Source organism: Leopardus geoffroyi, chromosome D2 (assembly GCF_018350155.1).
Source record: "Leopardus geoffroyi isolate Oge1 chromosome D2, O.geoffroyi_Oge1_pat1.0, whole genome shotgun sequence".
Taxonomy (NCBI): Eukaryota; Metazoa; Chordata; class Mammalia; order Carnivora; family Felidae; genus Leopardus; species Leopardus geoffroyi.
This window is the reverse complement of record NC_059334.1, coordinates 82,146,054-82,163,867: the sequence shown is the minus strand read 5'-3', so window position 1 is coordinate 82,163,867 and position 17,814 is coordinate 82,146,054. Positions and strand designations below refer to the sequence as shown.

The 17,814-nt window shown below is 46.8% G+C and overlaps 1 protein-coding gene across 2 annotated transcripts in view; it reads left to right on the top strand.

Moving 5' to 3' along the window:
* ADAM12 (ADAM metallopeptidase domain 12) overlaps positions 1-17,814 on the top strand; it is a 353,192-nt gene that overhangs the window by 208,112 nt on the left and 127,266 nt on the right. For both annotated transcript variants that reach the window (XR_006701751.1, XM_045439195.1), the window contains exon 4: positions 5,926-6,004. Coding sequence is in view for 1 of the 2 variants with exons in the window: in XM_045439195.1 (XP_045295151.1) it covers positions 5,926-6,004 (79 nt within the window). In the remaining variant the exon portion in view is untranslated. The remainder of the gene's footprint in view (positions 1-5,925; positions 6,005-17,814) is intronic.

Genomic DNA, 17,814 nt, shown 5'->3' with positions numbered 1-17,814 from the left:
GAGGGAGACACAGAATCTGAAGCAGGCTCCAGGCTCCGAGCTGTCAGCACAGAGCCCGACGCGGGACTTGAACCCACCGACCGCGAGATCATGACCTGAGCCGAAGTTGGACGCTCAACCGACTGAGCCACCCAGGTGCCCCTACATCATAGTGTTTTAATGTAAATCATAAATGATCATTTCTAGTCATATACACCCAAAGACTTTGCAATTAGAAATACAGTGCTCGGCTGGAAAGGATGAGATTCTTCCTATTGCCCTATAGACCTTTCTTCCTTCTTTAGGAAGTCCTGGATCACTGTCTACTTCCCTCTTACGACCGCTTTGCTGCATCCCGAAGGTTTTGGACTGTTGTGTTTTCATTTCTATTGGCTTCCGTGTACTTTTTTATGCCCTCTTTGATTTCTTGGTTAACCCGTTCATTCTTGAGTACAGTGGTCTTTAATCTCCAAGTGTTTGTGGTCTTTCTAAATTTTTTTCCTGTGGTTGATTTCACGTTTCATAGCATGGTCTGAAAATGTGCACGGTGTGATATTGATCCTTTTGTACTTGTTGAGGGCTGATTTGCGACCTCGTATGTGATCAGTTCTGCAGTCAGGAAGAATGCGTATCCTGCTGCTTTAGGACGAAATGTTCTGAATAGATCTGTTAGGTCCCTCCGGTCTAGTGTGTCATTCAAAGCCATTGTTTCCTCGTTGATTTTCCGCTTGGATGACCTGCCCACTGCGGTAAGTGGGGTGTTAAAGTCTTCTTCTGTTATTGTGTTATTATCAGTGACTTTGTGTTTGTGATTTTTTGGTGTGTATATTCGGGTTCTGCCAAGTTGGGGACGTAAATGTTCTTACTCCCCCGTAAAGAAAGCGTGTGCTGTCTGTCTCCATCTCTGTCTTCACCCCAAGCCACTTCCTTGACCTTAGACTTGTGGAGTCAGCTGCTTGCCGGACATCCAGGAGCATGTCTCTCAGGTACCCGGCCCTCAACGTGGCCAAGGTGGAACTCACCGTCTCCATTCCCTCCTGGATGAACCACCCATCTCGGGTGCCAACTGAGGTTCCTAATTCTGTCCCCCCCATCTGTATTTCCCATCCCAAAGGCTTATATCTTGGTCTGGCTGTTTGTTTGGACGCTCACACCGGCTTCCTCTAACTAGCCCTCCTGCCGCACTTGTTTCTTGCCCCCGAAGTCTTATCTACGTGGCCGTCAGAGCGGCCTTTGGCCCCAAAGCTTGTGTCTGCTCGGGTCACTGCCACATCTAATGGCTCCCATTACACGGAGTAAAGTCAGCAATGCTTGCAACTTGGTGGATTAGTCCCCGGCATGCCTCTCTGAGCAACAGTGCATCGCCCTGCTTCAGATTTTTTTTTTCAACGTTTTTATTTATTTTTGGGACAGAGAGAGACAGAGCATGAACGCGGGAGGGGCAGAGAGAGAGGGAGACACAGAATCGGAAACAGGCTCCAGGCTCTGAGCCGTCAGCCCAGAGCCCGACGCGGGGCTCGAACTCACGGACCGCGAGATCGTGACCTGGCTGAAGTCGGACGCTCAACCGACTGCGCCACCCAGGCGCCCCTGCATCACCCTGCTTCAAACTTTACACCCAACACCTGGAACTCAGCAGGGCTTCACATTTCCAGTGCCAGCCCCACTAGCATGCTCTTCCTGTACATTCCACGCCTTTGAGAATGGAGGCACCCCTATCTGGAATCGTCTCTTCCGCATTCCTCTCCATCTCCTGCCTCACCACCCCTTCACACGTGACTTCTTCTTGTCCATCTTTCATAATCCATTTGGGTACCACCTCCCTCAGGCTGCCTTCTGGATTAGAAGCCTCTCCTTGAACTCCTGCAGTGCTTCGGGCATCTCTGTTTCATGGAGCTCTCATCACTCTTCGGGTCTGTCTTTCACCAGATGATGAGCCTGGGGGGTGTCTTATTCCCAGTGTCCAGCACAATAAATATTAAATGAGAGAATACTGAGGTGTCACTTACAATAGCCAAACATATGGAAAAGAGCAAAATCAACTCCCGGCGTTTTATTTTCTGGTGTAAGGAGGAACAGAATTCCTTGTTAGATCGGCTAATCTAATAAGCAGAGAAAAAGAATGTTCTCATGAAATTATGCATTCACCTTCTGTTTTCATTTGCTGACATAGAGAATCCATCTAATTGGATTTTTCTCCTTGGGGAAATCTAAAGGAAATGGGTCCCTTGCTGTTCCATTTCCAATATGGCCATTGTCCACCTCCGCTCTTTTCTCACGGGACCTTTGACTGCTAGCCCCTTTTAAATTAGACGCACGTCTGGGGCACCTGGGTGGCTCAGTCGGTTGAGCGTCCAACTTCGTCTCAAGTCATGATCTCGCGGTCTGTGAGTTCGAGCCCCGCGTTGAGCTCTGTGCTGACAGCTTGGAGCCTAGAGCCTGCTTTGGATTCTGTGTCTCCCTCTCTCTCTCTGCCCCTTCCCCCCTCCTGCTCTGTCTCTCTCTCTCTCTGTCTCTGTCAAAAATAAATATACATAAAAAAATAAAAATAAATTAGACACATGTCTGAGAAAGTCTCAAGTGAGCACATCCTCAGTTTCAGCTGTGGCTTCTCAACAAGTCGTGGTCCCTGGGAAAGACATGGGGCACGGGTTACCCAAGCTGAGAGGGGACAGTCCTAGACAAAAAGAATATGCCTACAGCATTTGCCCGAAATTCAGTCCTTCATCCATCCATCCATCCATCCATCCATCCACTCGTCCATCTGTTATTCCTCTTGTCCACAAGTTTACTGACTGTCCTCTACCAAAAGTTCATTGTCCAATTCCTGGCTTTCCTGGTAGATTTCCCATGTCCCCAATACATGAAGCAAGTCTCCTCCTTGGACATCCATCTAAACTAGCTTTCAGTTAGAAAGCCTTAAAGTATTATCTCTTTGTGGTATAAATTCTATCTCTACGCTTTGTGTTACAAATTATATTTCTACAAATTCCTATGTGTGTTACTCCTCTTAGTATTAGGTTCATTCAAAATAAGGATCCATGGGGCGCCTGGGTGCCTCAGTCGGTTGAGCGTCTCAGGTCATGATCTCACAGTTCATGAGTTTGAGCCCTGCGTCCGGCTCTGTGCTGACAGCTCAGAGCCTGGAGTCCGCTTCGGATCCTGCGAGTCTCTCCCTCTCTCTGCCCCTCCCCCCACTTGCATTTTCTCATGAATAAATAAACATTTAAAAATATAAGGATCCAGCTCCGTTAAGCACAGAACTACTAAAGTGTTAACAAAATATAAGCAAAATAATAAAATTATGAATGAACAGTAAATAATATAAGTAATAACAATATAACTTGAATTGTATTAAATCTTCTTCTCCTCTCCTCTGTGATCTCGAAGCTGACCAAGCCCTCTCTCCCCAGGAGCACTGAGGCTGTTCCAGGCCCTTCCTCGTGTAGCCAGGGCTCCCACTCCTCCTCCCCATTCCCCTGCTCTGTGCGTCCTTCTGCCTGCTCCCCCCACCGCGTTGTCTCACCCCCTCTCTGCCCCATTTTCCTCCAGCCCCTCCACTTCCTCAAGCCCCTGCCTCATGATTTCACCTCCCATCTCCCTGCTTCCCTTTAGAACCACCGTCTGGAAAGACGCACTGACCATTTCTGTCCCCATCCCCTCGGCCTCCCCTGCAGCTGCCCCCGTCAAGGCCGCCAGCCTCCCACACTCCCTGCCTTGCCCTCGCCCATCCTGGCAGGGCGAACCTGGGTGAACCTGCCCAGAGGATCCTGGGAAAGCTCACAGGAGGGACACGTAGAGGATGGGGATTCGAGACCAAAAGCAACACGGAGGCTGGCCCCCTCCAGCATGATCTGTGTAGTCCTGAGCAGAGGGAGGGGTGGGGCGGGGCGGGTTTAAGGATCCTGGTACCTTAATCAGTGAGGGTGAGAGATCATCTGTTTTATGTTTTGGCACAATCTTCTTCCACCCTCGCTGGTGAGGAGAGCACAAGTCAGACCTCCGTGAGGGTCTAACTGATTTAAGCCAGGCGTTTCCGAAATATATTGAAGTCCATGTAAAACGGGGAAATTGCTTTCAGTTCTGGACTTGGCTGGGAGAGGAGCTAAAGAAATCGATTATGAGGAAAGTATTCCTCGCCTGTTACATCAATAGCCTCCCACTTCCGTCTCAACTCTACCCATTTGTCAGCACCCTGGATGCAAATCCTAACTCAAGCCAACTGAAGCAAAGGAGAGGGGGCTATTGAGGAAGGGGAGAGGCAGAGTGGGTCCCCAGCACATATGGAAAGTCTCCCCCTTTGTCCCCTTTGTCAGGGCTGAGTGGTGGCTGTGTCTGGGCAGCGTCCTCTAAAGCAAGGCACCAGGCTGAGGGAACCCCCGTGAGCATGTTCTTGGAGCTTTGAGAACAGAGAGGCAAGACTTCTTCCCCGGAAGCCCCAGCTCACAGCGTGCCATAGGGGAGAGTTGTGGTTGGCCTGCTGGGGTCCCTGCTTCATCTCTGGACTGGAGACGGGGCCACCCCCAGCCGATGGTGTGAGGCTCATTCTCTGGAGGCTGAGGAGGGGGAGACAGCCACTGCCAGTCACTGCCACCCCCTGCAAAGTCCAGTATTTACAGCAACTCTGGGACACCTGGGTGGCTCAGTCGGTTAAGCGTCTGACTCTTTTTTATTTGAGAGAGACAGAGTGTGTATGTGAGTTGGGGGTGGGGCGGGGCAGGGGCAGAGGGAGACGGGGAGAGAGAGATAGAGGGAGGGAGGGAGGAAGGGAGGGAGGGAGAGAATCTCAAGCAGGCTCCATGCTCAGTTCAGGGGCCCAACACGGGGCTCGATCCCACATCCCCGGGATCGTGACCTGAGCCGATATCAAACATCGGACGCTCGGCCAACTCAGCCACCCAGGTGCCCCGAGCATCTGACTCTTGATCTGGCTGACGTCGTGATCTCACAGTTGTGAGAATGAGGCCCCCCTCGGCCTCCTCGCTGGGCGTGAAGCCTGCTGGCGATTCTCACTCTCTCTCTCTCCCTCTGCCCCTCCCCCATGCCCCTGCCCACTCTCCTTCTCTCCCTCAAAATAAATAACTAAACGTCATTAAATTGAGTTTAAAAAATAATAATAAAATAAAATAAAGTCAACGACACGTTGCCCAGGCAGATACGACGCAGGCTCCGCGTAGGACTCTTTCCCCTCTGACACCAGCTTGGCTCCCCGGATTTCACAGCTCAGATCTCCTGGCCTCGCCATCGTCTGCCCAGAATTCCCTTCTGCTCCCACCTTGCTCTGTCCGGCCAGCTGTTGTTCCATCTGCAGGCTTCCTGTGTGAAGTTCTCCTTCCACAACATTCCATTACCGCATTCCATTCACCCCCTTTCCTCCCCTCCCGCACCACTGCTTTGAACAGTTTGCTGTTGTCCTCAACGCTTCTTTGACATGTTAATATTGATAGCTGGTTCTCTCACCTGAGGGTGTACCCGCAGGGGTGATACCTGGATCCAGAATTATTGTCCCAACAGGTGGCTTCGCCCCTGCTTCTAGATGGCGGGGGCCTTTGTGACTGCCAAGCAGATAACTCTCCCAGCTTGCAACTCGGCCTATGCCGTCCGTAGAAGAGCGTGTGCCTGTGTGTGTGTCCCCACATGCACGTGCACGTGGGGGCCTGGGTCCCTGGGCGCACACGCCTGGAGTGTGCTAGAAGAAGGAGGTGAAGGGGGATGGGTGAGGGCTCCACGTGTACCGTGGGAGCTGTTGTTCAAGGCCCACGTGTCTGAGTCCTGTCTGTCTGGGTCTCCTCCTGACTGCTTCCCGAATAGGTGGAAGGTCCTTTGGGAGCCTCACGGGGTCACCTGTCACATAAGGGCGGGTCAGCTGCTGGCTGCCTTGTTCGCAACATATCCGTACGCTTCTCCACTCATCCTTTTATCTCGTTTGTCTTTCTTTTTCCACAGAGGTCTCATCGCTAACAGCTTCACAGAAACCCATTATCTGCTGGATGGCACCGATGTCTCCCTCACTCGAAATTACACGGTAAGTCCGGCGGCAAGGCCACCACAACACCACGCACGCCGTCACGTCTGTGCTTAAACTTTGTAGCTGTTTTATCCTAAGTGAAGCCACATGCCCAGAGGCTTCACTTAGGGACCATAAGGCACCTATGCATCACTTAGGCTTTAGGCATTCCATTATAACTCCAGGAGAACTTGGCCTTGGCCAGCTTTGTGCCAGGATAGTCCTTGGAGATGTGGCCGACCTCGAAACCGCCTTCCAATCACTAGGGGATGCTCGGTTGGGCAAATCCTTTCTAGAAAACCTAGCCACGTTTCAAGATTGCTTGGAAAGCAATTGTCCCTGGGCTGAATTGAGCTGTGTTATACTTTAAGTCCCTTAAAAACAATTCGAAGTAAAACTGACTCTGCTTAACCTATAAACGTATCCTGCCTATTATAAATGTAACCTACCTATTATAGGCGTGTCCACCAGAAATAAATGTATAAGCCATTTATCTATATGAATGATAAATCCACCATAAACACTTATGATCCTATATTATGGTGGTTACCATCATATGACGTTTATCACTTTTAGCTTTCCCAGTATTCGAAGTTTTATGTGTATCTTGGAAAAGATGCTAATTTTATTTGTTCCTTTAACAAGCGTTTGCTGTGTTTTCTGTGTGCTCAGTCCGCGTGAACATGGGCATTTAAAAAGAGTTGCTGCCCTCTGAGGACTAGGAAAGCTAGTTGTTTTTTTTTTTTTCCAAAAAGCTGTGGATATCTGTTTTAACAAGAATTAGCTTAGAGGAAGGCTTTATATTTGCAGTTGAAGTGTCATCAAGCAGCCGTTGTCGACCTGCCAGGTTTCCCCCTTTCTTTATCACTTGTGTGCATGTGGCACTTACAAACTGATGCCTTCAGACCCCCAGCAACTTGGTAGAATGACCTGACACTGACCTTCCAGCCTGCAGAAAGCACACAGGAGTCCTGGATATAATATAACCACGTATGAACTTGTGTTACTACCTCGTCAAGTTTAGAAGAGAGTCCAAGAAATCCCCAAGAGGCAAAGACAAAGAAGGGGTATAGGCTCAGAGCAGTAGACTGGTGAGTTGGGGTCATGGGACCTCAAAGGGCTACTCAGGTCCAGAGAGAGGGACTGGTGCTTGGGACCGGGGACAAGAGAAGTGGGTGTCTACAACTGAGAGGTTTTGCAAAAGCTGGGCCCCCAGGAAGCGGCTTCCTCTGTGGGAAAGAACAAGAATGTCTAGTCTGGAGAAGGGACAACAGAGAGAACTGTCTCAGGTATCCTGGATTGAAGAAATAGCTCATAAGAAAAAGAGAATTGAGAGCCCAGCTAGCCTTATAAGTGTATGTTGCAATGGAGTCGACTGGTGTTTATATGTCTGACGCCTACATAGAAATGCAATTCCTGGTCAATACATTAACATCCAAACTGGTCCCAAATCAGTAATCCTGGATCCCCTGGGCCCAAGCTGAAGCCAAGCCAAAATAGTAGAAATAGAGATATGTCTACAGCCACGATCACATGAGACGCCCATGCCAAAAACAAAGAATAATAAAAATATTAACAATGAGCCCCAAATCAAAATTGCAAAACACAAAATTGCAAAACACAAAATAGTAGAAATAGAGATATGTCTACAGCCACGATCACATGAGACGCCCATGCCAAAAACAAAGAATAATAAAAATATTAACAATGAGCCCCAAATCAAAATTGCAAAACACACAGTGAGAAAAGCCACAGCGAGTGAGCATCAGTGGACAAGGGGAACAAGAGAATCAGCACCTCAGGGAATGCAAGACAATACAAAAATCAGGGGAAATTGTAAATATTTTAAAGAGAACAGAATAGGCCTGATAGAAATTCCAGAGTGAAAATACAGAAAGAAAGAATATAGGAAAGAAGTAATGTTTAAACGGTGTGATGAGAATGTTCTGGAACTGGAGAAAGATATGCACCCCAAGTAGGAAGAACAAAAAGCAGACTCACTCCAGGATGGCTTGTAGTAAAACGGCAGACCCCTAAAGATGAAATCGTAACACCACCTGAGAGAAAAGAGACACTTGTGCAAAATGACAATTACACCGACAACAGACTTCTCGTTAGCAACTACAAAATTAGAATTCAGAGAGCCACGGGAAAATTACAAAAATCATAGGAAAATACATTTGCACACAAAGAAAGAGAATGTGCTGCTCTCAGATTCTCACCAGGAATGTCTACCAAGGAAAAACTAACAAAGAATATTGCAGTAAGAAAGAAATAGAACACAAGAGCCAAGGATAGGCCGTTAGAGGCAATAGGAAACAAAGCCACTGCATGTGAGTAAATCTAAGTAAGCTATTTAAGATAATAATTACAACAATAATGACTAAATTTGGATGTTTTAAGACAAGATGAGCAAACATTTAAAACAGTTTAAGAATTTGTATTGTACTGGCGAATAATAGAGACACTGATTAACTTGAGATTTTGATAAATATGTATCTTGCTAATTTAAGTATAACCGCTAAAAGAATAGGAAAGCAGAATGTATAATTCCAAACAATAGATGGTCACAAAAATAGTATATCAGCTCAGTGGAGGGCAGGAAAGAAGGAAAAGGATTTGAAAAGCAGAGTAAATATAAAACACAAAATAATTAGCTAAAAATGAGTCAACATATTACTCTAATTATATGTAAATAGACTGAATCTGTTTGTTAAAGTAAAAACAGATTATCTGCTTAGAACTTAAAATGAAATCCAGCTACATAATTTTTACAAGATTCACACTCAAAATACAACATGGTTCTGAAAGGAATGGAAAATATATAGTAGACAGATATTAACACAAAGAAAGCTACTGTCGTAGTATTAACATCAGGCAACCTAGATCATAAGGCCAAAAAAAGACATTATTATGGATAAAGGGACTGATTGCTCAATGATAAAAGGAGCAATTCAAAAGGATGGTAAAATACTTGTGAAACTACATATACCAATAAAATAGCCTCAAAACATGTGAAGCAATAATCAAAACAATTACAATAAACTGACAAATTCACAACCAGAGAGGGAGATTTAAATATACCTCTCTCAGAAATGAAGATTTTAATAGATGAGCAGAAATTAATGAGAAGGCAGGCCAAAAGGATGGAGAGAATCATTTAAGCCAAAAGATGGTTCTTTGAAAATATTAATAAAATGAACAAAACCCAAATCTAATCAAGAAGAAAGAAGAATTCCCAAGCAATGGTATTAACAACACAAGGATGGATGTAACTATTGCCGTACAGAGATTTTGAGAATCACAAGAATGTTATCGACAATACTAACCATTTCTTAAAAATGTAAATTCTGGGGGTGCCTGGGCGGCTCAGTCAGTTGAGCATCTGACTCTTGATTTCAGCTCAGATCTTGATCCCAGGGTTGTGGGATCATGCCCCACATTGGGCTCCGCGCTGAACATAGGGACTGCTTGGGATTTTCTCCCTGTCTCCCTTTTTCTCTCTCCCCTGCTCACTGGCCCTCTAAAAGAGAAAAATGATTTTTAAATCTTCCCACCCCCCAAAATAATATCAAGCCCAAATATTTTATCAGGTAACTTTTACCAAACCTATAAAGAACAAATAGTTACTAAGAATTAAAAAAAAAAAAATTAAGGGAAAAGAGAGTAACTACGAAAATCAGAAAAAGCATCCACAACATGAATATTATAGACTAGCTTCAATTATGAACATAGTGGCAAAAATCCTAAGTAAAATATTTACAAATCATGTCCAGCACATATTTTTGAAAATACTTTATGACCAAATGGTATTTATCCGAGAAATGCAAAGATAGTTCAATATCAGTATATCTAATAATACAGTTTTATGTATTATTATCTTTAGATGAAAAATATTATTATGATTGATATTATTTCTTCAAATATAATCCATGGTATTTATTATGTAGGTTATAAGAGCTCTCATGGGTGGGGAATGTTTCTTGTATCTCCTTTCTAACCCCGTAGAGCTTCACACATCATCTTACATAGACTAGACTTTCCAAAAACGATTCATTCATTCATTTATTCATTCACTCAGCAAACATTTATTAACCACCTTCTGTGTGCAGAAACTGTTAGGGTATGAGGATATAGGTTGAATAAAACATATTCTTCGGCATATAAATTCTACTCAAGAGGTAGGGTGTTTACAAGATGTGAAAATACTTATGCTTTAATATAATTGCTACCATAGGAGGTATGTACCAAATACCACTGGAGCCTTAGCAAGGCCATGGTTAGTTTTAACTCGTTGGAGACCATTTCACTAAAGAAATGATATCTAACTCTCTAAGAACGAGTATAGAAGAGAAAGGTTGGATGAAACCCTTTGGTACTAAAGAGGTTTGACTCTATCTTACTGAAGATTGGAAGCTATGGGAAGTTTTCATATAGGGGAATGGCATTGTTCGGTTCTGTGCTTTAGAAAGGCTCTCTGATGGCAGAATGGAAGAAAGATTGGCAGAATTACTGGCAGACCGAAGGCAAGAAAGTCTGTTAGGGGCCTAAGGTGGTTGATGAAGGTTTCGCCGACAGATGGATGGAGCTGGTTCGAGGCAAGAAAGCTTGAAGAGGCAAGATCCGGTGACAGTGAACAAGGGAGGTGTCACCAGCAGGGCTTGGTTCCTTCTGCTTGGGCTCTCCACTGGACCATGTATTTTCTCTGGCACCATTAAGGAGCACTTGTTGGCTTGGGAAGGCATAGGGGACAATGAGGATGGGTTTGTCCCTGTTGAGTTGGTCGTGGGACAGCCAAGTAAAGGTGTTCATGAATCTGGAGTCCAGGAGAAAGCTGGAGGTCAAAAATGAAGAAGACCTGAGGATTGACCTCAGATATAAGTAATAATTAGTGCTATAACTTCACACTTGACTTTCTCTTTTTTTCTCTCTCTTTTTTCTCCTAGGATGCTCTCATTTAAAATATGCTTTTGTAGTTATCTCTGAGGCAATCCCCACAGTGTAATTGCTGTTCCAGATAGAAGCAGGAAAAAGAGAGCTTAGAAATACCGTGGCAATAGGCTTGAGTTCTCCACACATCCATCATGTATGAGGGCGAGCGGTACTCAGCTAACATGGACGCACCCAGAGTGTGTGAGATATGCTTCCAACATTATTTTACCAGTTTTGTGGTTTTAGTTTCAATCTCTTCCTAATTTTCCTATTCTTAGGCAGTTTTTTTGCCCTTTCTTCTCATTTGAGAAGGCAAATATGCCATGAGAGAAGGAGAGATACAAGACTAGGTAAACAAGGGCCTGACAGGGGCACCTGGGTGGCTCAGTCGGTTAAGCGTCCGACCTCGGCTCAGGTCATCATCTTGCGCTTTGTGAGTTTGAGCCCCGCGCCGGGCTCTGTGCTGACACCTCAGAGCCTGGAGCCTGCTTTGGATTCTGTATCTCCTTCTCTCTCTGTCCCTCCCCCACTTGTGATCTGTTTCTCTCTGTCTCTTAAAAATAAATAAACATTAAAAAACAACAACAAGAACAAGGGCCTGACAGCTGCCGGGTTGGTTAGGGACTCGGAGGGTGGGAGCAGAAGGCTTGGAATGTAGGCATTTTAGAGACTAGCTGGATGGTGGTGTACCAGAATGCTAACAGTAGTCGTCTCTCTAGGGGGAAAGTGCATTTTTCTGTTTTCTGTGATTGTTGTGTGTATATGGGGGAGGGATTGTATTTTTCCTTCTTCTCATTTGTCTACAAGGTCACTGTATAGATGGGCAAATGTCTGCCCCATCCCTCTACCCACCCCTCACTCCTCTGCATGGAAGTGTCCTTTTTTATTATTATTTTGAGAAAGAGAAAGAGTGGGAGGGAGAGGGTCTTAGGGAGAGGAGCAGAGAGAGAATCCCAAGCAGGCTCTGCATTATCAGCACAGAGGCTAACACGGGGCTCGAACCCACAAATCATGAGATCATGACCTGAGCTGAAATCGAGAGTCAGACGCTTAACTGACTGAGCCCCCCTGGAAGTCTCTTTTTAAGGAAAGGGCAGTAGGAGCAAGCAGGCCTGAGAACCCTGGTCTCTGCTCACTGGGGAGCAGGGGAGCCCGTGCTTGGAAGGACCATGAGACTAGTCTTGCTGTCTTCCCTTAGTCCCTCATGGTGGCTGAGGCTTGCCCACTCCTCCATGGAGTGTTCTCAGCAACAGTATTGTGCAACCCAGACCCTCCTCAGGATGAGCCCCAAGGCTTGGCTAGCAAGGACAGAGTGGTAGGGATGAAGGTTGGAAATCGCACAATGCCTCAGTTCTACCTAGACCTAAGCAGTATCCTCTAACAGAATATACCAGAAGCCCCTTTTGTTGAAGGTAAATAAGCCGGAAGTATATTTTGATCTTCATCTGATTCTTTGGATCTCACAACCAGAGGTTAATTGGCAAACCCCCACCCTCACCCCAGACTTCCAGAAACAACAAGCAAGTATTGCTTTTACAGTTAGACAAAGAAGGACTTGGGGCTTCTGGGTGGCTCAGTCAGTTGGGTGTCCAACTCCGGCTCAGGTCATGATCTTGTGGTTTGTGAGTTCGAGCCCCTCGTCGGGCTCTGTGCTGACAGCTCGGAGCCCGGAGCCTGCCTCGGATTCTGTGTCTCCCTCTCTCTCTGCCCCAACCCCCGCTTGTACTCTGTCTCTCAAAAATGAATAAATGTTAAAAAAATTTTTTTTTGAAAAGAGAAAGAGGGGCCTGTCTTATAATCGAGCATCTCCTATCTCCCATTCCTTTGATCCCATCCTGAGCCTCCAGCCACGTCACTGTAGAGATAAGGAGTGAACAGCCTTAGCCACTAAAGAGAACCCACAGCCCCAGACAGCTGGTCATTCCAGCAGAAACCCCTTTAGGAGAGTCCATGACCTTGTCTTGTCTTTCATGGTGAGGAGACAGACACAGCTTTGGGTTTTTTTTTTGTTTTTTTTAATCAGGCTGCAAAACAAAAAAAGAAATGTGCAGACTCATCGTCTTATCCCCTAAAGTCAGCACACAATGAATTTTCCTAAATTTAAGATTATACATAAAATAAGAACCACTCTTGGCCATGGTACCATCTTTTTTTTTTTTTTTTTTTTTTTAGATTTCATCTCTCAACCATCAGTGTAAGCTGGTTGACAGGCAGAGTAGTGGCTGATTTTAATTTTGGAATTAATCGCTTGTCTTTCATCTCTCTATTGCCCTGACAGGATGAAATATTTGTGGCTTTATCCTTTGTTGACCACATCTGAGGGAAGATTATGTTTTATATTGTTACTTTTCATAAGGGCTGTGAGGGACTGTGCACACGACATTTGTGCCCTTGCGTCCCAGAAGACTCTGGGAAAGGCCAGAATAGCCCTCCAGAAGCCTCCTGAATGTTCCGTAGAAATGCACCCAGCTGCTGCACGTGTGCTAACCGAGCACCCCCACTGGGCCAGGCACTATGACCACCACCGAGGGTACAGCAAGGGTTCAGAATAGACAAGGGGACCCATGTGGGGCTGGAGGGAGGAGACTGATATTTTTCTAAGCATATCAAACCTAATCGACATCTTCCCTAAGTGTGCTGAAGGGAAGGCTGAGGGTCTCCATCTGGTCTTAAGTGATCATGGAAGTCTTCATGGAGGAAGGAGCGTGTGAACTGAGATCTGAAGGTTGAGGAGGGACGAACCGGGGGGGACCAGAGAGGGAAGGATATTCCACTGTGATGCTGAGTTTTACTTACAGGCGGGGAAGTGTTTAGAAAGCGACAGGGGCCCAGACTGTGGAGGCCTTGGAGGCCACGGTGATATATTTGTTTGTCATGGAGGAACATTGGGAAGCCATAAGAGATCTCAACCCTGGGGGTGTCATGACCAGTGCAGGCTTTGAGAGACCCACTGGCCGCAACATGAAGAGGTCCTCAGGGAAAGCAGGAGCAGGGATCCAGCAAGATTAGGCAGCTGTTCTTGCGGAAAAGCCTAAAGCCCAGAGGAGAGGAGATGGCTGCTGGGGCCGGGACCATGGAGACGGAGAAGGGAAAATGTCTGACCTTATACTCGTGAGCCATACCCAGAAAGATTCCATTTGTTGTATGTGTCTCTCATTGGAAAAACTTATGAAAACATTTGCTTGGCAGATGCCAACGGGAGACCAGTCAGTGTTAACTGAGGCTGGGCGTCAGATAGGTGTGGAATCCAATATTTTGGTCAGAAGGATCATTTGGGTGACGTCCCATCCACTTCCATGGCAAATGTTTCCTCTCAAAGAGGAGTAGAATGTCTGGCTTGGGCTGAGCATGTCAGGAGTCAACCTCATTCCATGACAGAGGCCAGCAGACATGTATGAAGAGATGATTCTGGATGTAGGAGGGAAGTCCCAGGTCATTCACATCCCGTAAGTGTAGCAGGTGTGAGCAAGGCTCGTTATCGGGCTCTCAAGAAACGCTTTGAAATGGATTTAATTTCCCTGCTTTCACTGAACTCTACTCATCCCATCCATCCACTCTTCCCGACTTGCCCGTCTCCCAGAGGGCTGCTCTGTCCTCCCACCGATGGAGGTGCTGCCCACATCCCACGGTGACCCTGCCCCACTGCATCTACCACCCTTTCCCTGTCCACGGACATTCCTGCTCTTCCAATGTAGGTCCTGCCTTCTGCCCAGCCGGAAGACGCCAGAGCCACCCGACATTTTCCCCTCACTCCCAGTCTCACCTAGGTTCAATCCGGCCCCTCTTCCTGCCTCACCAGTCCTTCTAGAATACCTTTCTCTGTATGCCATTCCCTGTTGCACTTACTTTGACCCTAAATCGCCAATAGCTTCCCCAATCCTCCTTCAATCAAGGCCAAACTTCTTAGACCAGTATTTACATTCATCGATGGTGACATACCTTCCTCTTCTGCATGTGTGAGTTCATTCATTCATTCATTCATTCATTCATTCATTCATATGCTTGCTCAACAACAAATGTGTGTTGAGTGTCCGATATGCCAGCTAACATTGAGGAAGCATCAGCAATATACAAGGCATGGTATAAAGTGCTTTTCATGTGTTTTGTGGTTTGATCCTCACAATAAATCAATTTTGGCTATTTTTATACCCAGATGAGGAATCTGAGACCTACAGGGGTTCGGTAACTAGACCAAGGCCCACGGCTAATAAGGATTCAAGCCTGCGTGGTCTGACTCTAGCATCTGAGCTCCCAGCCTCTGTGATACAACTGCCTCTGCTTCACTTGGAACGTTGGAGGGTCTCTGTTATGCGTTCCTGGCTCTGACGTCTGTTGCAATGGAATCAGTCTGTAAAGCTGTAGCAAGTGAATTAGGGAATGGACTAGCATTCATTTGCAAGGAGACACCCAGCAAAGGCTTCTGGGGGAGAGCAGAGGATGTCCTGCTGGTCCATAGTCCTGGAATGTGGGAGAAGGACGGGTCCAAACAGCCCTCTGGGCGTTGGCCAAGTGCATCGCTTCAAAGCCCAGACTGAACCGAGATCAGTAAAGGTCCAGTGCTTTGTGGCAGTTTATAGAAGGGAGGAAGACACAATCCCTGCCCTCAGGGAGCACAGAGTCTGACCGCAGATGACATGATGGGCTCATGGCAAGGATACTTCAGGAGCCAAACAACGGAAGAGCCAAATCCATGTGGAATCTGGAATGAGTTCCCAGAGGAATGCCAGGTTTGGGTGACTTTCCTTTGCTAAAGCTGTCCGAAGGGGAAGGCTCTGAGCGAGGCCTTCTGTCTGGAGGTGGTATATGCAAGGTTAGGACCACAAGCCAGGGAGGCAGACTGCCCAGGTTCAAATCCCAGCTGTAGCGCTTAACCGGCCGTGAATCTGAACATGAAACAGACACTGACCCTGGCACACAGTCCTTTGGAAAAGCGAGCCAGCTGCAGCCACTGCTCTGTTTTGATCGATCCACAACAATTCGTAACCACCCTGGACCATATGTCCCTTTGGAAGTCCCTCTATATCGTGATAGCGGGATGAGAAAGTGAACTGCGGGCTGCAGGCAGGAAGGGCGGGGGATGTGCTGTGCTGTGCTGAGCACAGATCTTAAGGTGCGTGTGTCCCTGTAAAGTGGCCAACTGGCCCCTCCGTCTCCCCACCCTGGCTCTCACCAGGCCCCTTCTGCTCATTTTCATGTGTTCTGTAAAGTCCCACACAACATGCAAGCGGATTTGGAGCTGAGAGTTAGAAACCCGTGCGGAAAATCAGCCCCCTTCTGTCCGTTGTGTCTGTTGTTCTCACATATGTTCATTCAGCAAAAATACACAGAGCTCGGGCTTAGCACAGTGGAAAATTGAGTTAATGGCCTAATGGGTTTCAAATACGTATTTTCATAGTCGAGATCTATCACGGTGCCTTCCATTTCAAACTGCTTCCCTGTGTTATGTGTATTTGATCCCCCAAACCCTGGGCAGTTTAGGGTCACTCCCATTTTGCAGATTAAAACTGAGCCTCTTAAGTCTCAAATCCCCAGACTTGCAACTCAAGAGCCATCTCGTGCTCTCTCTGTTGCAGACATGCTGTTTCCAGGCCCAGTTGGCTGGGAGGTCCTGAGGAACGTGAACATGATTTCTTAAGCATGTGCTGTTCTCTGATGCAGAATTCCAGCGCAGCAAAATAATGTGAATGGCCCCTGAGGTCCGTCCTTTATAGTCGTTTAACCAGACGTGGTTCTTGTTAGAGCTGAGAGCCGAAGTAGCCCTGGGAGTGTGGGTGTGGTGACTTATTTCTCTGCGATCCCGTCCCGCACGCTCTCAAGGCTAAGCATAACGTAGCCCAGCCAGAGAAACACGCGGGGCTGCAAAATCACTTTCTCCTTTGCTTGAACGCACTGTCACCTTGTTTTAGTCTCAAGCTAATGTGTGGTATGTGGGGGCCTGATGTTCCACACGAGAGAGCAAAGCCCAGACCACGGCCATGTGGAAATGCGAGCCAACGACTCACGCAGACACACACACGTGCACACACACGTATGCCCACACACATACACACGTGTGCACGTGCTTCCACTCGGACACACAAACACACACACTCACCCTCGTACCCCTTCCGTCTGCAGGACTGTCTGCGGGTTTGGAAATGACGTCACTTTCCTAGGATTCCCTGAACGCCTTTTGCAGTGGCCTCTGCTGACCTTGAGAAGGCCGTGTGTCTACATTTGGGCTTTAGGTGGTAGTTTTTCTTTCCAAAAGAGAGACTCACGAGGGCACACGTTCATGGCAACAGGACGGGGCGGGTGGGGGGGGGGGGAAGCCATCTGGCCTGGAATTAAGAGGCCTATATTCCAGTTCCTGTCGTGCCACCGACCGACTCTGTGGCCTGAGGCAGTCACTTAACCAGTCAGGGCCTCAGTTTCCACATCTGCTCGGGAATGGGGCTGCCTAAAAGAGGAAGACTGGCCTTAGACGGCCTGAAGCTCCCTTACGACTAGAACATTGTGTGATTCAAACACTAAATCGAGATAGTTTGGCCCATTGCATATGGTGCAGGGTAGGGGTGGGGGGAAGCTATAAAATTCCCAAGGAAAAGAGGCATTGAAAATAATTTTCACTCAGCATATTCCCTAACAGACTGTCTGCTCACAATCCTTTTTAATCACAAGGTCAGGCCATTTTTGTTAGCAATTTAGCAGATAAAATTCCTTTCTTTCTGGTCCACTGAGAGTTGGATAACAGAATTTGTATTTCACTTCCCATATGGCAGAGAGTTGAGGGCTACTATTTTCGAGCTCAAGGGTTCTTACTCGATCTTCCTCTTACCCACCATTACGTTTGATTGATAGGATTAAACAGAAGGAAAATTTATTTTACTGGAGTGGGGAAACGCATTAGGTTAAGT